The sequence below is a fragment of the Oenanthe melanoleuca genome, chromosome 2, assembly GCF_029582105.1.
Source record: "Oenanthe melanoleuca isolate GR-GAL-2019-014 chromosome 2, OMel1.0, whole genome shotgun sequence".
NCBI classification, from domain to species: domain Eukaryota; kingdom Metazoa; phylum Chordata; class Aves; order Passeriformes; family Muscicapidae; genus Oenanthe; species Oenanthe melanoleuca.
The window spans coordinates 14558968-14582052 of NC_079335.1; the positions used below are offsets into that span (position 1 = coordinate 14558968).

The following is a 23085-nucleotide window of genomic DNA, read 5'->3' on the forward strand; positions in this document are numbered from 1 at the left end:
CAGCAGTGGAATGGGCAAAGTTTCACTTGTGTTGGGGTGATCATATACCTCATTCAGCCAGCTGCCTGGAAATCTCTAGAGGAGTGGCTGTCCATTGCAGAAATGGACATGGACAGGGTTCTGCTGAGTCCCAGGTGGAGACCTGGATTTGTGGAACCATTGTGAATTCAGCTCTCCCACAGAGAAGTTTCAATAGTGCAATTGTAAGTTTGTCAGAGTGTTTCTAACTCTCAGGACTTTGGCAAAGACATTTTTTTTTGTGTGGAATCTTCTCTTCCACTTGCTGAAGAAGTGGGACATGGTTTCAAGATTCCTGAACTCTTTAAGAATTGAAGAAAGAGTATTTGTAAAAAGAGTGTATTAGACTCTTAGCTAATCAATGACTGAATGTGTTGGTCAGTAAAAAGCCTGTTGTATTATGCTACCAATCAACATGATTTGGTTGGTGTTTTATGACTAAGGCTTTGTGCATACACATCACAAGCTCTGTATCTGTGTGGATACATTAAGGCTTTCTAATTAGCATCACTGATTCAGACCTCCCACAAAAAGAAGGATTTTTTTTTTCAGTCCCTTGAGTATATTCTGGTGATAAAATATGGAGGAGGTGTTTAAAACACAAATTGCAGGTTTTTAAGTAGTTGTTTAGAGACTCCTGACAATTATGTAAACATCTTTCTTCTAGGGCAGAGTAAACTTCTTACAAAGTTTGCAGATTTCCTGCTGGGACCTGATACTGTGATTGTTGTACATAAAATAAAATATATTGGTTAATTTAAAATAATTAGGTAAGCATAAATCGAGCTTATTGTTAGTGAATTGTCACCTTAACAGATACCTCAAAGTGTCACTGTTCCACTCATTAAACTTGTATTATTTTGAACTGTTTTCTGGTGTAAATGTATAACTGTGGCAAATGGAAGTTTTTAGTTTTTTCAGTGAAATCCTTCAAGAAATAGCATTCTTTGTAATATCTTGCAGAGGAGTCTTCAGCAGTCCATCTAGATGTAATTCTGGTTATTAAAGAGATGTAATTCTGATATTAAAGAGAATTTACTGAGCTTGCTCTTGATGGCTGCAGCACTGTTTTGATTTTTTTAATTTAAATGTAACTTTAAAAATAGGACATCATGGTCAAAGTACTAAGATGCTTTTAAATTTTCATTTCTTTCTGCCATGTTTCTCTGTTGAACAAAATGAAATCTCTAGGCCTCTATTTTCAAGTCCTCTTGACATTGCAGTTCAGTGTTATGCAGTCCTTGACTTTGTTTCCTTTTTGTCCTTTGACAGATCTATATTTTTGTATTTGCTTACCATATTGAACTGCAAATGCAAATCTAAGCACAGTTTGTGTAACAAAATATTTTCAGACTACCTTACCCTTGTTAGTTTTTTTTGAAACAATTTCTGTTACATTTTTGACATTCAGTGAGAGGGTCTAAAATAAATATAGTGTGTGGCTGTTAACCAAAGATTTTGCACCTATTGTGACTCATGTCTTGTTTGCATTTGAAAAAGTATTTAGGCTGAATCCTTTGAGAATTATATAGTGCTCTGTATAATTGCTTTAAACATTTTCAATAACTAACAAAAAGATGAATGCAGAATGAAAATAAATGCTTTTGAAACACAAAAAAATCTCCTTCAATGTGATTTCACACTATGGTTGGTTGTTTCTAGAAATCTGTATTTTACTCAAGCAAACTTGGTTTATTTATATTCTGATATTTTTTTGTTAGCAATTAACAGAACTTTGTGATCTTGGCCCCTTAAAAAAAACAAACAACAAACCAATAATGTTTTATGTGACTGAAACTAATGTTTGGCATTTCTTTTTGTTATTTTTCTTTACCATATTCTGACTTACTGAGCCATCTTTTCCAGTCATAGAATCATTGAATTGCTGAGCTTGGAAGGAATGTATAGAGGTGTCTGCTTCAATTCTCCTGCTCAAAGCAGTGAAGCTAGAACAGGTTGAACTCATGAGTTTTAATTGTCTCCAAGGGTGGGGGTTCTATGGTTTCTCTTGACAGCCTGTTGTGAAGTTTGCCCTTCCTCAGAGTTTGAAAGCAAGCTAATAAATAAGCTATTTTGTCATATATTTAAGTTGAATTTGCAAAATCTTCATGCACATGGATAAGATCCCTCTGAGTCTTCTCCAGCTCTCTCAGCTTCTTCTTGCATGACAGATGCCCCAGTCCCCAGCCATCTTTGTGGCTGTCCTAAACTCTCTGCAGTTGGTCCATGTCTCGTACTGGGGAGCCCAGAACTGGTCACAGCACCAGTCTGCCCTGGCATGTGCCTGCCATGTTCTTCCCCAGGAGCAGGATGTTGCATTTGCCTTTGCTGAACTTTTTTCAAGCCTATTTAAGTCACTCTGAAGGCAGCACAAACCTCCTTCTAGTTTTTATCATGGCAAACTAGCTGAGGGTGCATCTGTCCCATCATCCAGGTCATTAATGAGGATGACAGAAGAGTATTGGACCCAGTATTGATCCCTTGGGCACACAAATAGGGACTGGCATCTGGATGGGCTTTGTGCTGCTGATCACAGCCCTGCATGGCTCATCTTCTTTGTGGCTTCTTTCTGAAGTCTGTTTGGATAGTATTAATCTTGTTGTATTCTTTTATTTTTCCCCCTCCAACTGTAATTTGAATTTGTAAATATAATGTTGTTACAAAGACATTTTGGCAGTCAGTGAAAAATAGGTATGACCAAGTGATTTGATGATTCATCTCTTCCTCAAATTAAACTGTTTTGCTTTGAGGCTTTGTTCAGAATAAATGGTGAGTGCTCTCCCAAGGGTTTATAGTCTTCAGAGAACAAGCAGGAGTGGAAAGAATTGACTTGTCCAGCCCCCATCAGGGAGTCCTTCAGCTGAGCAAGCAGTGGAACCGCAGCCTGCTGCCTCCAGCTCTGATGTACTGTGCTTTTTCTCTTACTCATTAAAGAATTGATTGCAGTGAATCTGCCCCTCTGCTTCCCAACTTGTTTCCCATGTAAAAAACCTTCTTTAAGTTTATAACTTCCTTCTTGGCACAGAGCACTTTTTCTGCCTGCTCAAACAGGGTGTGAGTTCAGTTCTTGGCTACTTTAAAAGAACAAGCCACACTTAGATATAAAAGTTGCAAGTGCTATGTTGCTGAAATATTAGCTTTGGCTTGCAAAATCTTGCCATATGATGTTACAGGCCCTAGAAAGAAGAGGAATTCATCGTGTCTCTGTTTTGTGTAGCTTGTTTTAAAAGCCATGAGCTTTATTTTCTAAATTAAATATTCTTATCTGTTGTGGATTTTAGTGTTATTTAAATTATTTGGTATCTTTACATTTGAACATAGTGCACAGTCTCACGTTGTTATGTGTCAAAGGCTGCTCCTGCAAAGGCATGACTGTCTTGTATGTCAGATATCTAACCACTCCTGTTTTATTGTTCTTCTTGCTGGGCTATGGAATAGACTTCCTGAATCTGGCCTGAATTAATTGTTTTTTTGAAGACACATTGAAGAAGTGGTAGTGATGCAGGCATTACTAGTGTACCTTGGGCTTTAGAAACTCCACTGGGTAATACCAATGATGATGCTATTCAGTAGATGCTGTGCAGTGTTCTAGTTCCTTACTGCAGCAGTAAGTGTTTATTTTCTTGTTGAGAAGTTGCCTTTACCTTAGTTTTTTTATGTATATAAAAGCATGGTCATGTGCATTAACATTTACCATGGAAATACACCTTGATTCATGGTTAAATGCTTATTTACATATGAGATGTGTGTGCGTGTATGTATGTACGTGTTCTTTCTTTATCCTTCTTCTTCCACCCCCCTCACATCTGTATGTGTATATATGTACATATATACACACAGGTGACTGAAAATAAAGGAGGCAGTAAGTGATGATGATGCATGTGATTTCCTGGGGAAGAAAATGGGACATGTAGTAGCAAACCATGCAAGTTGTCTAGGACAATGTTGGAGGTCTGATATAAAAAGAGTCTGGGGATTTGGAGAATATTAGTGCAGTTAATGCAGTTAGTCTGGATCTGTCTTGACCAGTTGAAACCATTCAGGTGTACCAGTTTTTACTTTTTTTACATCCATGTAGAAAGCCTCTAAAAACCGAACCATTGCTGTTTATGTACTGCAGTAGATTCCTGTGTGTTAAAACACTGCTGTGTGTGTCACCCTAACTTGGTGGTTTTTGTGTTAAAGTGGTGCAGCAGCTCCCACTGAGCCTTTCAAAGCTGTACCTGCTGGCTTTCCATGGCATCTGTGTTCTGAGTTGCCAACCCTGTGTTAAAGCTATTGGAGTTATTTAAAAGTCTGTGCTCTTATGCCTGAAACTGTACACTTTTAAAACCCTAAGTACTTTAATACTTTTTCACTGATTAAATGTTGTGCACGCTAATTAATCGATAGCTGCTGTGGTAGCAGTCATGTAAGGAGAGAGTACAATGATGTATTAGTGATGTTTTTGAATATTTCTGTTTTGGAATTGGCATAAAAACAAGGTTTCACCTAATGAAGGGTAACAGTGGCTTTTTTTAAACATCGTTGCTTAGCTGTATGGGATGAGATGTGTTGAAAATTTAGATGCCATCAGTTCTGGATGATGAATTTCTGGTCAGAGCATCTGTCACTGTGTCAGTGCAAGCTCTTGCTGCCTGCTAGCATACGTGGCCACCATATAACTTCTTGCATCTCCAATACCCTGCTAATGCTATCACCTGTTATTTTGAAATGCACATGATATTATATGTAATACTTAGGGAGCAAAGGAGGCTGATTTTCACATGCAGGAAAGGACTACATCTATGAGAATTTGATTTAATCTGTTGCAGCCAACAGCTTCCGTAATAACTATGCTGTGACTATTGGTTGGCAGGGAAGATTTAAAATAAATTTAAATTTAAAATAAAGATTTAAAATAAAAAAGCTGAAAATGTCTAGTGATCTAATTTCAGTAATTTAGGAGTGTTTTGGGCAAATGCTTTCACAAGGTTTGAACTGCTAGTCCTGTTCTTCCTCCGAAATTAAATGTTTTTCCTCAAGCTCCATAGAAAATGTTGTTGAGTGTCTTCTACTTTTGAACCTGTCTAAAATCAGTTTCCTTCATATTATATCACAAACTTAAAACTATCATGAAGAGAATTGCAAATAGCTCTTGGTAGCCATCATGATACAATGAAATACTAGTGTAATGTGTGCCCCTCAAAAAATGGAGTTGTTTGATATACTCACTTCTGGCGCTCATTAGACATCATCTCTGTATGGATCCTTGGCCTCCACATATGCAGTGCAAACCTTTCACTTCATCTAGAGAAATCTTCAGGTGGGGGGGTTGTTTACCTACTGTTTTGTAAGCCTTTGTTAAGAATTTTTTGTGTTAGAGTTTGGATAATAAAAGCTGTGTTTTCCCTCTCATTTGAAGAGTTGCCTAGTGATAATAAGTGGTGGTGTAGTGGCAATCATTAGCTCCAGAACTAAACCAGAAGGGAACCTGTCACTCTGCTTTGCCTGCAAACTAAAGAAGGGGAAAGATTTCTGTTGTGGCAGGGATTGAAAGCAATGGGTCTTGACTCATTTTATCTGGAACTCGGTGCCTGGCAAAGCAAATGTCTGACCCTGGATCTTGCAGTGAAGAGATACTTTGTCATCTGTCTGCTGGGTAGGGGGCTTAGCTTGTATTCTGACTGACTTGTACCTCCTGTGAATTAGAGTTGTGTTGCTCATGGCTTGAAGACCTGGCTGACAGTCATGAGGATGTAGATGCTTGTAGATGGTCCTACAGCAGAGAGGCTGCCCTTGGTTAGAGCTTTCAGCTGGTCAGATGGCATATCTCAGTCTGTCTTTGTGTCCTGGACTGCTCAGTGGGATGAGTTACTTGGAGATTAAGTGGGATTTGGAAGAGGAGAGCTGGAACATCCTTGTGATGTTGTGTTCATCTGGGCATTAGACAAAGCTCCTAGTTGCTGTGTTAAATGAGGGGAGATAGTTAAGTGTTATTCTTAATGAAAAGAAAGAAGTTAATGTGGCATTTCATAGCTGTTTGCTCAGCAAGTAACAGCACCTGGGCTAGACAAAAGTGGTAGACTTTGTAAAACTAGTGTGAATTTTGGGGGTTGTGTGGGGTCCTTCTGCCTTCCTGAAAGGAGCAATAGCTGCTGACTGCTTCAGGCCTTCCCAGTGCATGGGGAGGTCTTGCCCTGCACAGTAGACTCCCAGTGGAAGAAGCAGTAAGGGCAATTCTGAAGATAAAGTCAACTTTTAATATTTGAATAAAATAGTTGTGTAATTTTGATTCAAAGGATGAGTTTATGGGGTGGCTACCATATTCTTCTGTTTTGCCAAAAATTAGAACTTCACTGATTCTCTCTGCTAAGTGTTTAGTAGCGTTATCCCTACGTGATGGGCTGATGGAGATCACAGAAAAACAGCTGGTGTAACTTTCAACTGAAGAAATAGGCAGTATCAGTGTATTGCTACAAAGACAATTCAGGAAAATTGCTCTATGGGAGCTGTGTGTACTTCACTGTTCACTCTGTGTTTTGTGAGCTTGAAACTTAAGAACAGTGTGAGAAATTCTTGAAAACAGACTTGTGGATATTTAATACCAAGGCATCAGAAAACCACTTGCTTCGTTGTATCTGGTAACACAAGATGGGTGTTTTGACTTTAAATAAACTGTGGAAGATGTCCCTCTACTTCCCACTTGCCCTTTGAATTTCAGCAATGCAAACAGTGATTGGTAGAAAATACCCAAACTTTGAAGCTTTACAAAGTAGAAAAATGTTTTTTCTGTGTATCAGGGGGAGATGAGGAATCTAAAAGCCCCCAAACCCCTTATGTGAAGTCATCATTTTTATTCACTTACTTACTGAAAAGTTATTAACAAAATGAGACTGTCGTTCTTGTGATGCATGCTGTATGAAATTACTGATTTTCAAAATGCAGGGATTTTTGAGTTGTTTCCATTTCAGTCTGTTCCTGTTCTGCTTTGAAATTGTTGAAAATGAAAATCTGTGTTATATTAAGAAAGTAAAAGTGACTGTGTAATTCATTAATCTTTAAACATTTCCAAATTTTTCCAGGTAATTGAATAACCTCTCTGAGTATTTATGTAATGTAAAATTTCATAAACAATACATTAATCTGATTGACATTTATGTAGGAAAGTAATTAGTTTCACCACACATTCTTGTCTTATTGTGTGCTTAATTGCTTTGTAACATTAAGGTAGATATTCTGTAAAGAATATGTCGATATTTTGTAAAGAAAGAGCTTTTACATGTTAATGTAGCCTCACTAGAGTAAACAAGCAAAAATCGTGGCTGTTACACAAAGTTAAGGATCTCTTAGGAAACTTTAAAAAGCCACTTCTTTTTTAAGGGATGTGCTTTGTTAGATATGAGGTTACTGTAACAAAGAGTTGGTTTTGGACCATGTTGATTCCTTTTCATGCCTTTAATTCTACTTTTCATGCCTTTAATTCTACTTTCCATGTTAGCAGCCAGAATGATACTGGACAAAATTGGTGTAAATAAAGGGAATACACTCCTAATAGAAAACAATTGATGCTTTCATTAGGCATGTGATGTTTGTTAGGAAATGAGATATCATCTTCCTGCTTTCCTACAAGGAAAGCAAGATTTAGGCTGCACAGATGGCATTTTTAGTAGTATAATTTACTGCCATCATGACAATGTAGGCTGACTGAAACTTTCTCTTGATAAAGATTTCGATCTCATGTCAAATTTGTCTTCAATCGGTGTAGAAATAGTAGTGCAGTAAGCCAAGTGCTTAGACAAGAATAATATTTACCTGCCATATAGGAGGAGATGGAGGATTAATTGGTGAGTGTTTGTAAGATACTGTGAAGATGGATCTTTCTAGATAATTGGGAAAAAATACTTCATAGAAAGCCTTCAAATATGTTGCTTTTTCTTTTGACCATTTCTTCTTAATAATCATTGCTAACAAAATAGTTGAATTATATTGCTTGATCTTAACCTTAATTTCAATATATTAGTTTAAAGTGGATTTCTGTATTAAAAATGCTGTTTGAAAACTCAGTGTTTTAATATTTCTGAAAGATAGTATTATAATGCTTTTATCCTTTGGAATAATGTTGCATACATTAGAAAACTATTTTGCAAGTTACCTTGATAGTCCTACCCATCTTATTTAGAACCCTCTTGAGGCTTGGAAGTATTTGTTTAAAAACAGGACAAGTTTCTGTCATCTTGAGTTGTGTGGAGAATGTGTGGTCAGTGAGATTTAGCTTGTCCAAAGATTTATCTGAGTGTTTGCTCGTGTGTTAATAAAATGCTGTAATAGGTTGATGTCTTTGATTGCTTCCTAATTCAGTGGTTGTGTGCTTAGCCCAGAGCCCCGAGCTCGCTGTCAGAGAACCCTGGGCAAGTGCCAGCACATGTGCAGGAAGTGGTGTGCTTCCATTTGCTACTTTCCCCTTGTCCTGTCACGCACATCCCTGTGGTCCCTGTTCCCTTGTTTTACTCATTTGCTCTCAAAACTTGTCCTCATCCTTTATTCCCACCCCTGGCAGAGCTGCCCTTTCCTGCCTTGTCCCCATCTGTCAGGAGCTGTGTCCTTGTTCTGGCCCATGGCTTGGAATCATCTCTATAAAGCAGCAAGGTTGTCATGGGCAGTCACTGCTGACTGTACTGGGGTGTCCTGGATCCCAGGACAGTTATCCCTGTCCCTATCAGCTCCGGCAACTGCTGGCTAAACTGGGTAATAAGTAACAGTCTGGAGATACATGCTTACACTTGGGTAAGTATCTCCCGACAGAAGCACTCCAAATGTTGTTTTTTATTTTTATTGTGTTCTGTTATTTTTCACTGTTCACCTACTGGTTGTGATATCTCCTCTGGGTGTCCTGTACTTTTTCCATAGAGCACAGTTAACATCACGCAGTGCTGTCATAAAACTAACATTGAGTTGTGATCGAGGTTAAAAATGAATGAGTTTACTGAGCGTACATAATGAATTGTTACTTAAGAGTCTTTCCTCTTCTGTTTCTCTCATTCTTTCTCATAAAAGCAAGGACCTTTTTGTTTTAGAAAAACATGAAGGTACTAGCAAAGCCTCAGTTGCTGTAATAAGCATTCATTCAGAAGAGATTGGGCTTGCTCTTACTAGAGCAGTAGTGTTGGTGGCATAGATAGAAGGGATTCCTAAAGATTTGTAGTCAATTTATCTCGTAGCCTATACAGAAAATGGAAGATTCATGCATATTCAGTTTTTCTACCACAGTTGCTAACTCATTAGAACACAAAATTCCTTAAAAAAAATTTTGGCCAGATACGTTCAACCCTTTTTTTCATTCTTCAGTTTAGCAATTAAAATGGGGTTGAATTAAGTCTTTTGACTTGCTTTTCGTTTTATGTCCTTATGACTATGACTCTTGGACTTTTGCCTATTTTCATATGATTTTTTTTCCCATCCAGCTACCTACAGACCCTCTGCTTAGCTTCCAAGTTTAGAGGAGGTCAGGTGCTTTCAGCCCAGTATAGCAGAAGTGCATAAAATAGAGCACTGTTTTGTAACCCTGACTTGATATTTCAGAGGAGGAAATTAATATTATTGAGGAAGGCAATATTTACTTTTAATTTTTTTTTCTCCGTGAATAGGAGAATTGTTGAGTTACTGAGCTTGTGCATTTGTCTTGGGAGAAATGTGTATGTGTGAGGTGGTTGGATGTAGATAAAAATCTGTAAATATTTGTATGCATATGTAGTGCACACTTTGGACAGAGAAATATATTTCAACAGTATCTAAAGACTTTTTCAGATGAAACACTGCCTTTACTGGATTTAATTCTTGTTTCTCTTTTCTCATTCTTTTTAGTTGTATTTTTTAACCATAACAAGTTGGTTGTGGTATTCCTTTTATTTGTATCTTCACAATTGGAATTGTTATCAATAGATGCAGTTATTGTGATTCATAGTTTTTTGGACAATTAATTGAGATTGTGTGTGTGGAGGGAAATGAATTAATCTGTTGTCTCCATAATTCTCTGTGCTAAATTAAATTAAATAAATCAATTTTCCTTCTTTTCAAATGCATATGCTGGTTCCTTGAACTAGCATCTGCTAACTTGGTTTAGTCATTGAAGATACTGTCTGAAGCATACATGTGGTTTGGCAAAGTTAATATGTATAGAAAAACCCAAATTTTTTGTGCTCTGAAGTGTCTAGCACTTGTTCAGTATGCATGCTACCACATGGTAGCACTTCAAAACAGATAAATTATTGCATTAAAAATACTATCCACATTAATAGCGGTGCCATAAAAGGAATATTTTGGCTGTTTTTCAGTATATTTTGACCAGATTAACCAAAATTTGCTGTGTTCGTGTTGCTAGTTAAATTCAGAGAAGTGTTAGCTCAGAAACTGGATGCTGTCTCTTCTGGTGGACTTCTGTGTGCCTTGGACAGTATGCCTAGTCGTGAGTAAATTTTTTTAGTTCATCTGTCTTCTGGGTGCTCAGCATTCTTTGAGGAAACAGTATTTATCCTCAGGTTCATTCTGCTCGAGAGAGTCTTCGTGAGGAGGCTGAAGGTGAGGGATGAAAGGTCCCCCTTGGTCTTGAACCAGTGACTTCCTGAAGGGCATGCAACTTCTGCTCTTTGAGCACACATAAAAGAAAATTTGGGAAATGTGAGTTGAGACAAACAGTTGTGAAGGGCAGACTGAAGGCTATGCAGATTTAGAGGTTGGTAGCTTAGAGTTGGTTGTTACCTCTTTTGCACAGGGTCCAGTGCAGCCAGCTGGGTGAAAACAGTCAGTCTGTGGCACCTCACACTGGTACTAAGTCCTTCCACTTTGATGGGACATGGCTTTTTAGGAGGCATGTGGATTGCTGCTCATAAAATCAAATTTCTTAAGGTGCATCAACTTAAATTATCTTTTGGAAATTTAGGCCTTGATAAAGTGAGGGGTCATCAAATATATTGCCTCCAGGCCACCATTCATCAGGGTTTCACATGTCACAATATTTACTGATGGTCTGAATGTGGCCAAGCTGAAATGCATTTCCTCTGATGGTAACAATGACAATTTAAGAACTGAATTTCAGCAACATGCACATGTGATCCCATGAGAGGTGAATTCTAATGAATTTTTCTAGGTAAAGAAACAATTCAGTAATAAGTAAACTTGGATCATTTGCTACTTGTTTTTGAACCTCCAGGGTTTTAGATTTGTTTGTGTTTTAGAATAATGATGGACCTTTTCAGTGCTTCAGCTCATTTGACCTGTTCTCAAATTAAGTTTTCAAATAGTGAAATTATTGACCAGATATTTTAAGGTATAGAAAACATGGCTAAATTGTCCCAGTCTTGAAAGGGGCCATTACATCAGTGTTATGATTATTAAGACCAATTCTTGGTCTTGTATCTGATGTATTATGTACTTTCTTATTTTTTGTTTTTGTTGGGTTGTTTGTTTTGGTTTTTAAGTTTTGTTTATTTTGTTGTTTGCTTTTGTTTGGTTTGGAGTTTTTGTTTGGTTTTTTTTTGTTCTTGGGGTCTTTAATCTTCTTTTTGTTGTTGTTGTGGTATTTTTTGCGTTGTTTTTTTGTTGGTAAGGTAGGGTGTATATCTCCTATATGTTAAAGCCCAGATCAAGTTTCTAATATTGGCAGTACTTCCTAGAAAAGGAGAATGTCTTTATGTTATTCTAGTATTTTAAAAAAAGATTTTACAGTATTTATTAAAACAAACTACTGTAATAGGGTTTTCAGTCAAGGCATTTTGGTAATACAAATTCACACAAGTCAGTCATTTTCAAACAAAACATCCATATTGTATAGTTTTGCACTTTGTTTGCTTTAGACAAATTATAGTAATGCTTTCTAGCTTCTGTAATTCCCCCCACTCCCAATTTGTTTGCAAACTAACAAAAAATCAACAGTTTAGTGGAAGGAAGGGGTCTTCTTTAGTCATTGCAAACGAGAGAATCTTTTATTTAAAAAATCTACCTCAGAAAGGTGCTCAGGAGAGGGGCGATGGCTCAGGAGACAAGAGTTACAAGTTCTCTGTGCAAGCAGCACTGCTGGGAGGTGGAAGTGTGGCTGTCAGCTTTCCTCATAAGGATGTCCCTGAACAAGTAGTTTGTTTTAAAATGTAGGTACACTGTCTAAATGTGAGGGAGAAGGAGGCAGCATCCTGGTCTGGCTGTTCTCCATCCCTTTTCTTTGCTCACCTCAGTTCTGGGCACTCAGACTAAGTGGCTCGCTCAGTATCAACTTTGCAGAGTGGCTTGGGAGGGACTGTGACACGAAACACTGAATTCATTAGAACAAAAGGCGCACAACTGTCCCAAATGCTAGCAGATTGAGTAATAAATAGAAGGAGAGAGGGAGTTCTTGCCCAGTCTGTGCTAAGATTTAGGTAAAAATATGATGTTCTGTAGATTGAGCAAGCGATGTAAAGAAACAGGGATAATGGTATCAACAAAAACAACTTGGGGCTGTTATCCATTTGTGCAAGTTGGCAGCTTGTTGGAGCTATCTAGCTACTAATACATGTTATAAAATATATATGTTTGGTTAAAAGAGTTTCCATTTCTCCCTGGTGGGGACTGCATCATGTTTTAATTTCTGCAGTTGTTTTCCCAAGGCAAAGACGTTAGCTATTGATGCTTTATTGGTTCTTTGACATTTTTTCCACTATTGCCTTCATTATCATCTAACTAGTAACAGTCATGAGAGGAGGAATTGCTGTCATGAAATCTGGATGGTTTTCAGGGAGTCCTTTTTCTTCTGGACAGTATCTCTTACATCGTGTTACATCTCTTCGTATTGCTAGGTGTACTGTGTTTAAGAAAAGAACTTGTCCAGGAACGTGGTTACCAGTTAGTTCTCAGAAGAGCATTCTGAGAGCATGAGATGCCTTTATTCACATTTGTAAAAGATCTGGATGTTTTCTTGCTCTTGAGCATTGCGCTTCTTAAGAGGGAAATTATCTGGATGTATCAGCCACATGATTTCATAGGAATCTGTGTCTCAGTATCTTTTCCCAATTGTTACATGACCACCTCTCCATTGAGAGTGTCTACCATTACAAGAGAACTGCCACTGCAAGGAGCAGTCTAGCTCAGCTATCTAAAAGTCCACATTTCATTTTATTTCATTTAATTATCACAGAATCTTTTATCTGTTTCAGCTGCTTTTGAAAATCCTTTCTAGTTTTTCCTCTTTATGACTTCATTTGGCTACAAAGGATCTAACTATAATTTAATTTTTTAGCATGTTGCAGCAAGTCATGTGAGAAACAAGTCATTCTTGCTTTCCATATAGATATACTTTTGAAAAATTTATTTTAACCAAAAGAGTTTATGCTAGTTACATTTAATAACTGGACCATATACTTTTTCAATTCAAAGTCATGGTTACAGCAGGAGTCTTTTAGTTTGTTTTGGAGGAGGTTTGCGTTCTTGTTTTAATTATAAAACATAGAAACATACCATCTTCACCTCCAAAAAAGCCACAAAAACTTTTAAAGTTTAAGGACTGAACCTCTTTGACAAACTAGATCTTTGCTTTTGAGCCAAACACTGAAATGCAAAAGCATTGGGCTCTGGGTAAGGAACTTCAGCCTGGCCTTTGTTTCTGGAAGTAATACAATGAGCTTGCTTAGGTCTGGCAAGGGGGAAGATTTTCATTCTGACTTGGAAATAGCTGTTTGATCAATTGTGCAGGCTGCCCTGAAGAGTGTAGAGGCATCTCCAGATTTGCCTTGGTTTAGAGACAGGCACGTGGAGCAGCCCTCTCCTTTACTGGCTGTGTTAGGACATTTCAGAACAAAGCCTGGGTGGTTTTGCTGTATTAGTTTTGGGGTGCTGCATTATCCTTGTGCTCTGGATGAAACACAAATTTCAAGTAATTTCTGTTAAGGTGCTATGGTACAGAATGCAGTCACTAGTATATACTGATAGAAGAAGTCTGTGAGGGTTTCTGTAAATGTACACAGGTTACTTCAAAAATACAGTCAGTCAGATATGGCAATTTAATGAGAAGGGCCAGAAGACTGCAGAATGTAGTTTGTGCTGCAAGGGTGAGTGATAATTTGGAAAAATATTTGTCCAGTCTTGAAGAATGTCTCCTCATATCTTTAAACAATATGCAGCACATATGAATTTTTTTTCCCCTTTTAAAATGATACGAAGTGGGGTCTGAAAATGTAGCACATTGTGCAGCTAATTAATTTGTGTTTCTTTCTTTTATAATGAATATCATATTTGCATCTGTACAAGTAGAAGCCTTGAAAAAAATCAACAAAAATGAACACATGGAGGGGGGGTGTGTGTGTTATCTTTGTAATTTTTGCAGCTGCAGACAAAACTTAAAGATTGGTGTAGTGTTGTTGCATTTGATTTCCTATGAGTTGGCTCCAAATGTTGGTTTATCTGATAATCACACTGGTTTCTCTTTCCTTAAATTTAACCAGCAGGCACAGTGTCTGTCTGTTTAAAAGGTCTGATAAGTGATAAAGTGTGTTGTTCTTTTTGATGGGATTATGTTAAATATTCCTGAATAGAACTCTGTTCCATGAAGGTGATCTGTTTGAATGAAGCATTTATTTAATAGAAATTGAATTTTTGTGTTGGTACAATGAAACATTACAGCTGTTGGTGTAAAAAGCCTTACAGAAAATATGTTCTCTACTGTTTAAATTAACTTGCAATATTTAGATATATGTGTATTATAAAAAATAATATGTACATGCATGCATTCTTTGCATTTATATATGCCTAAGAAGAAACAGTTGAAAATTTGAAATAAAATGCAGTCAAAACTATCTTAACAGCTGTAGCTGGTTCCCCAAGCTCTGATACAGAAAATGTAGTTTTGTGTTGTGAAAAAGACACAGTTTATAATCTATTTCATATAATCATTAAATAATTCTCCTTTTGATTCCAAAAGTTACCTAATTCCAGACAGTACTGCTACTTAAATCACAATAAGTCTTTGTTACTAAATGGTAAAATGTTACTGCTTAATGAAACCCGGTATCAGATTTTTTTTTTCATGAATGAGGAAGGTAATGCACACTGTAAATGACATGTAACAGTTTGTTGATCACTTTAGCAATTAACTGCAGCTGAAAAAAGTCTGCTTACTCAGGCTGGTCATATTCTCATTCTCTGAGGAAACTCTAGGTTTTAATGAAGAGAGTCCATTGAATAAACAAATTTCTAGGCAGTTGAAAAAATAAAAATAAAATACAATTTACTCATTTAATATCAAGCTTTCTCTTTAAATAGTACTGATTGTGTAAAGTTTTGAGCACACTTTTTGTTTAATCCAGTTCAATACCAGATGGAAATGATGCGAAGCCTGCGCCACGTAAACATTGATCATCTTCACGTTGGCTGGTACCAGTCCACGTACTATGGCTCTTTTGTCACCCGTGCCCTCCTGGACTCCCAGTTCAGTTACCAGCATGCAATTGAGGAGTCTGTAGTTCTCATTTACGGTTAGTATGAGGTTTCCTTTATTACTCTTTTCCCCTCTTAATATTATTACTACTATTTTTGTATTCTGTCTTTTGCCTGTAAGAGTAGCCTGGCAGGCCTTTTCGAGTAAATACCAACCCTGTGTCTACGGCAGCCTCAGCAGCAGCTAAGTCTAGACAGGGTTTCCTTCTTTCTGTTTATTTTTCTTGCTATCAGAGCCCTGATGTGTACGTTTTGGAATGCTGGAGTAGCTGCTTCATTTTTATTCCTTCATCTCCCCTCCCTCGTGGAAGGGGCTGGTGGAACCCGACCAGATGTCTAACAAACCCCGCTTGCTAGCGTGTCTGGCTCTGTACGTGACTGACCAATCATCACACAAATTGCCAAGTTTTTTTAATACCTCTGACAGAAGCATACAAAACCTGGACTGTTTCTTAGCACAAAGATTTTTTTCTTTTCTGCCTATTTAATGGTGTTTCCTCAAGCTCTCCAGACCAGATGTTCTGTGCTGTATCAGAACCGTAGGCAATTTAACAGCTTTATAGCCTCCCCCTCCCCAAACACTCACAGTTTGCCATATCTGGCAGACTTGCATATAGTTTCCAGCTGAGAAGTAAATGTAACGTCCTGAGTATCTGTCAGAAAAAATACTAATGAATACGATCAATCTTATGAGCTGCCCCAAAATTGTTTCAGTATGTTAACAATTGGATTACAGTAAAGAACAAGTTGTTAAAGTATACTTATATTGGCTGGAAACATTGCATCATCAGACCTTGATGAATTTTCCACTTGTTTCAGTCTATTTTGGTTTTCATTTTATCACCGATTGCTAAAAGTTTTACTGTGTTAAGTTTCAGACAACATGAATGTTAACACAGCTTTTATTCTGGTGTTGGCATGCTTCAGCTGTTATCATGCTGCAAGTGTTAAGCTTCTTTGTCCAAGGAATGTAACAGTTTGTTTAGAAAATTTCCCCCTAAATTCAGCTGGTATGTCAAGGCAAAATGAATCTTTGTATATACCAGTTACATTGTCATGGACAAGCAGCATGGCAGATTGATCTGAATTAGGTTATTGCTACTCTAAAATTACCTTTTTTTTTAATATAAAATGTTGTTTAATGAATATTTTAATTTACAGCAGAATGACTGGAAGGAAGAATCTCTGTTTAAATGAGGTCACTCTTACATAAGTTCTGTGGATAATTCATACAAAAAAGGAAACGTGAATTGGACCTTTAATAGGGAAATAATAAGAGTAAAATGGATCAAAGTTCCCCCCAAGTTCTCCAAGTTAAGTTTACTAATTGGCATCACTGTATATTGTTGGTTGTATTTTACATAGCAGTGCAATAGGACTGCCTCTACTATAGTGTCTTTTCTGTGTTTGTTGTCTTAATTTTTTTTTTCACTAGGACTACTTAGTAATTTTCCTCCTGTTTATGTCATTCAGATATTTAAAAAGAGAAAGGCAGCCTGGGTTTGGTGATAATAGGCTTCCTTCTATTTTTAATAATAGATCCCATTAAGACTGCCCAAGGATCTTTGTCACTGAAGGCATATAGGCTGACTCCCAAACTGATGGAAGTTTGCAAGGAAAAAGATTTCTCTCCAGAAGCGTAAGTAACTTCAGAGAATGTTTTCTCGTGAGGTTTGCTGAGTTATTGGGATGCAGAACAGTAACTGGGATTGTGGAATGCTGTACTTTAAAATCTCATGTAACAAACAGTATGTGCTGGGGCAAACAGACCTGTATGGGCAGGGATAGTGGTGCCGTGGCACAGTGGGCTGGGAGGGTGTGAAAGGCTGGCTGGACATTTCCATAAGGGGGGAACCTGAACTGGATTTGGGGCTAGTCAGAGGGTGTGCTGTAAGCACCATGGGGAAGTAGCTGTAGTGGGAACAGAGCCAAAAAAAAAAAATAAAAAAAAAAAAATTAAAAAAAAAAAATGAAGAGAGGAAAACAGTTGATCTGTCTTTAAGCTCTTTTTTTTCCCCCAGTAATTAAAATAGAACAGGTATTCTGGAATAGCTATCCTGGTGTATTTATACCAAATTTACTCCCCTATGTGGACACCATCTTCTAGAGTAAAGTAGGATAATTACTGTTTCAGAAGATTAGCTGCTTGTTACAGATGTAGGCCTTAGCATCCTTTGCCTCCAGCTGCTTGGTGTTCAATAGCAAAAGCAACAAACTCTTGTTAAAATCACTTCGTTGAGGAAAATTATATTCATTTCATTGCTTAGTGTCTAAGACTCTAATGATGAACAAACAAATCTGTGATCAGTCAAAAAAAAAAAGGGGTGGAGGCAAAAAGCAAAAGTTTTTGTTCCAGAATACAGTATGAATATAAAGAAGTTAAGGCTCTGTTTCCTTAGAAACTTCAAAATCATGCTTTTATACACAGATTTTATGAAAGGTATTACTGTGTACGTTATTATAAAGCAATAGCAATAGTTTTTTGTGTGTATATTGTAAAAAAAATACACACTGAAAATTTATGTTTTAATATTCACCACAGAATTTAATTATTCCAGAACTTACAGTATTTTGTGAATCTAAGTTTTTGGTCAGTAAAATTTTTAATTATTCAGCTGTTGGGAAAATTGTAGTAGTTGTGATATTTAATGATATTTTAGCATCATGTGGTAACTAACTGTTCAGTTCTGTTTAACAACTGCTGATATAGGAAAATCAGTAAATTATTTTGGAAGGGGCAGAGTTAATCCTGTCAGTACAGTCTCTTGCTGAAGGCTTTTTCATGTAGGTAATCTATTAACAAGCAAAGCAGCTGCTTCTCTTCCGAGAGTTTTTCCTAGAGCAGCTTTTTCTAGTCTTTGTAAATGTGAGGTTTTGCCATGCAAATGCTTTCTTAACAAAACTTGACTCTTGTTTAATTGTGGAACTCTGAAAATCAAGAATTTTTACAGAATTGTTGTTTGTTGGAGCAACAATTCAACAAAGAGAATAAGAGAGTTAGTGTTTGTATTAGTAAATATTCCATAACTTTTTTCACAGCTTGAAAAAAGCAAATATTGCATATGAAAACATGTTTGAGGAAGTACCTATCGTCATTAAGAATTCATACCTGATCAATGTGATGTTGTGGGAACTGGAAAAGAAATCCGCAGTAGCCGATAGACATGAGCTGCTCAGTCTGGCTAGCAGGTAAGTACTTGTTACAGTAATGGATGTACTTTCACTTGCTTTCCCAAATCACAGTTTAACACCTTGGGTGAAATCCCAGCCTCATTACAGTCCATGGAAGCTTTGCCTTGACTTTTAATGGGGTTAACACTTTACCCTTCATGTTTTTTTGCTGAAGGAAAAACTGCATGGTGAAACTGTAGCATTAGATTCAAGGACTAAATTCAGTCTGTAATCCTCATACACTTGCAGTGCTTGAAATGTATAAATTTTTCAGAAAAGTGTGTTTCTTCAGGAAAATATGGACACTCAGAAAATTCAGGCAAATAGATCTATAAAAGATTAATTTTGTTAAATATTCCTTAAGTAATTACATAAATTATTTTAATAAAAAAAGTAGTTGCATTTCTTTTACTTTGGTAGCAGGATGAATTTGAAAATAAAATAATAAAGGCTCTGAGAAACTGGCAAAAATGCCACTGATTATCATGACAGCCAGCATTCATGATGTCAAAAACTGTTTTAAGAGTTTTTAAGATGTTCTTCTCATAACTTTGTCTAAGAAAAACTTTTTCTTCTTGTAGCACTTTGCCCTGAAAATATGCTTTTGATAACAAAGTAGGCATGACTTCTAGCAGTATGATCAAAAATTTGGTGGTATTTAAATCTTATGCAGCACAATACAGTTGGGTTATTGGTCTGACCAAAATAATGAGATACAGAAAAGAATGCAGTATCTAGTTGCATGTAGAAGCTGGGTTGTATTCATTAATAGGTTTTTAGGGTAAAACACTACTTTGGCATCAAGGTATTATTCTCTGCTGAGATTCTGATCCTAGTGACCTTTTTGTTTTTTCCCTTTTTTCTCCTGCTCCCCCTCCCTCCCCCATCATGTAAGGCTGAAGTTAATTGATCTGTATTTCTAGTGGTCCCTGTGTTGCCTAAGTTAGCAGAAATTTTCCACTTTCTCTACTTGAGCTTGTGTGGATGTTCTGAGTGATATGATATCTTTTAGAGGTGATCAAGAGAGAACAGGTATAGGATGGAACTCTGTTGGGGTATTTACAAATGCCACAGGTAATATTTAGTCAATAATTCTGTCCAGTAAAGTTGTTGCTTTGCACATTGGAATTAATGAAGTGAAGAATTCTTTCTGAGGTACTCAGTCTGTTTGACTCTGCAGGTGTTCTGTAAGTAATTTTCTTTCCATGGCTAAAGATCATAAAGCTTTTCCCATTTGAGGAGAGGGTGAGCACTGGATGTAGGAGATGACAGTGATTTGATTCATTGTGAGGTCTGTCGCTTTACTGTGAAAAGGACAAATGCTGAGGATACAGAAGGTTTCCAGGTGACCTGACAGCATTGCCCTCAGTTGTTTCTTTGGGTTTCCTCCTGTATAAAGGGCTGGGACTACCTGGCACCCTGGGTCTAGTAAGGGCTGCTGCTAGTGACACAGTACAATTCTGGAAATGGAAAGCAATTTGAACGGATCACAAATCACAGCTTTATGTCTTATGTAATAACTATTCTGTGCCACTGTCCTCCTGACTCAAGGTAAAAGATAAAAACTGTGCAAATTACTTTCCATTCTGCTATTAAATGTCTGGTGGAAGACAGGCTTTTGTGTTGGTCTTTGTATCAGTAAAGGGAATGAGAGAACAAGAACAAGAGAAGTACCAGGCCAAAACTAAAAACAGATTATCCTGGCAGATTTTTCAAGCTTACATGGTCTCTTTGAGGAACTTAAGGTGCTTAGTTTGGTTTGAAAGAGAGAAAGTTTTAGAAATCACTCCAATAGGTTGTTCGGAGGTTTTTGTATGTGTCCTTTTTTTAAATATTTAATAGCTGCTTTTTGTTACCAGATGGGTTACATTTAGTCATATCTTATATTGGTATAACAAGCAAAGCAGGTGGCAAATTAAAGCATCTTAATGCTTATTTAGTCAAGGTTAAGTGACTTGTGCTGCCTGCTGAAATATTTAGCTAGTTTTTACTTGAATTCAGCTACAAAGGTTACTCTGTCAAAGCATATATTACCTGAAGTAGGGAGTTCAAACCTCCACTGTGCTGGAGTTTTATTTTCATGTTTTCCTTAATTTTGTCTTTCAGTTTAGGCTAAATCATTGCAGATAACAACTTTTAATTTTGGTCTATATCTTCCTCACTTAACTTTGCTGTTGTTGACAGTAACTTCAAAGCTACTTTTTGGCTTTGGCCTTGCTATTTGTTTTTTTTCTTAGTTTGTTTTGTTTCATTGTGTTTTTGTTTGTTTGTTTGGGGTTTTATGTTTGTTTTTTTTTTTTTTTATTCAGGTTTTTGTTATTATTGTTTTGTTTCTTTGGAGTTTTGGATTTGTTGGGCTTTTAGGGGAGCTTTTTGGCTCCTTGGGAGCATCCCTGAACTTTTGTACTCTCTGAAGCAATGATTTTGGCAATAAAATTATTTACCCATAGTTCCTCTCTTCTGGAGAGCTTGCTTCCTCAAGATTTTCACATGTTCAGTCACCCACCTTGTCTGAGTTTAAAGCTTTACCTATTTGAGGCACTTTACTTACATCTTAGTATCTTTCTCCATTTGAAGTATATTTGTGATAATTGTATGTAGTAATTTACTTATTTGGACATAAAGTTGTGTTTCTCTTGTGAAATGTGAATTGACTACTCTAGGCAAAGTAGTTGAAGGCAGACTGGCACAAGGCTAGCAAGTAATAGCAAGTAAAGGCATTTTACTCAAACAGTTATCCTGCTACCCTTAAGGACCAAAATGTCTTGAAGACCTTGGAGTACTGCCAGTCTTTTGATAGAGACTCGAGAATTAAAATCCTGTCAGATAATGTTCCAGATCTTCAGAGAAGTAATTACAACCAACTTTCTCATTCTCATCCATCTCTTCCTTATTCTATTGATGATCTAGTTTAAATTAAAAAAAGCTTTTTTGTGGTCTAGCTTCATAATAGGGTTGTTCTATAATATCTCAATTTGTCTCAAGCAATTTTTCTAATAGTGTGCGTCAGTAGAAGCAAACATGTGCTGAACATTTACTGCACTAACATCTACTTGGCAGTTATATTTTTCAAACATCAGATGCAGTATTTTTGCAGAAGTAACATAAGAAGGGTTGCTTTTTAAAAGACAATATTAACCTTTATACGTTGCACTGCTTATTCAACTCTCAATGTGCTTAATGGATTATTAAGATAATTATGAAAATCTCTAATTTGCAGATGGGGGAACCTGACATAGAGAGTAAATGCATTGCCCAAAGGCACACATCAAAGTCAGAATAGAAAACAGAATGGAACTCAAGACTCTTGACTTACATATCTCGTTCAAACAAAATCCTCTTAAATAGCACAGGTTGAACTCAGGCTGAAATGCTGAGATGTAAAACAAGTTTTGCTAAGTGGTGGGAACGTACCTTACAAATTTTTAATCAAAAAGATGTGCTTTGCCCAGCAGTACTTCTCTAATTCACCCAAAGCTGTTCCCACCAGGAGGAAAATTCTTTACAGGATGGCATCTTTCCCAAAAAGCAGTGGCTGAGAGGGGCCTCAGTGGAGCTGATGGAAAGTGGAAAAAATGAGCAGCAAATACAGCATTTTCTAACGCTTCCTCTTGCTGTTCCTCGTTCTCATCTTCCTTAGCCACGGTACAAGCAAAATAAAATTAAATAAGTGAGGGGGTCCAATTATGGCAATTGTAGGCAAGTTTAGGGGCTGCCTTTTTTGCACATCTCCTGCTTCAGAATTGGCAGAGCCCAAAATTGGGTGCCTGGCTGCAGCACCGTGACTCAGGTGCCAGCTGAGGCCCGAGAGCTGCACCTGGAGACAGGCAGAACTGGTGAGCAGGACACGGGCACTGGGAGCCACGGGAACTGCTGCTCCTCTTTGAAGCTTGGGTGACTGACTTGAAGCTCCATTTTGGTGTTTCAGACCTTTAGCAAGTGTGTCTGGAGTCCTTTTCTGATTAAAGATGCTGAAGTAAATATGGGCTTCATGTGTAGTTCTCCATTATGAATGCTACAGAAGTGGAGCCAGTTTGAGGTTCCAGTCCCAGCTGCTTGCCTTGTTTCTCCCCACTACCCCCATTTCATCTCTACATCCCTCCCACCCTCAAAGATTTTTATTTCCTCATCTGTTTCAGAATATGGCTTTTGTGGAATAGTCTGATGGAAAAAGTCAGACTCCCAGTCCTCCCTTTCAGCCTTTCCCTCTTCCTCCCTAAAAAACAAAACAAAAAAACAAACCCAAAAAAACAAAACCAAAAAAAACCCCAAAACAAATATAAAAAAACCCCAACTGGGGGTGTTTTTGCATTTCCAGTAGACTGTTTCACTGAAGGAGTTTGAAGTATGCCCACGCAAACAGCTGAATCCATACAGCTCAGAGTGCTGTAACCCTTGGGCAAAGAGGGAGATGCTGATGCTGCAACCTCTTACACTGCCTTTGCTGGCAACAGTGAA

At 37.3% G+C, this 23085-nt stretch overlaps 1 protein-coding gene across 1 annotated transcript in view; it reads left to right on the forward strand.

Annotated features, from left to right (window-relative positions):
- The window catches only part of EIF3H (eukaryotic translation initiation factor 3 subunit H), an 85127-nt gene that overhangs the window by 52612 nt on the left and 9430 nt on the right, over positions 1 to 23085 (forward strand). Inside the window, exons 3-5 of the mRNA XM_056483981.1 lie at positions 15327 to 15494; positions 16996 to 17095; positions 18496 to 18645. Coding sequence (XP_056339956.1) covers positions 15327 to 15494; positions 16996 to 17095; positions 18496 to 18645 — 418 coding nt within the window. The remainder of the gene's footprint in view (positions 1 to 15326; positions 15495 to 16995; positions 17096 to 18495; positions 18646 to 23085) is intronic.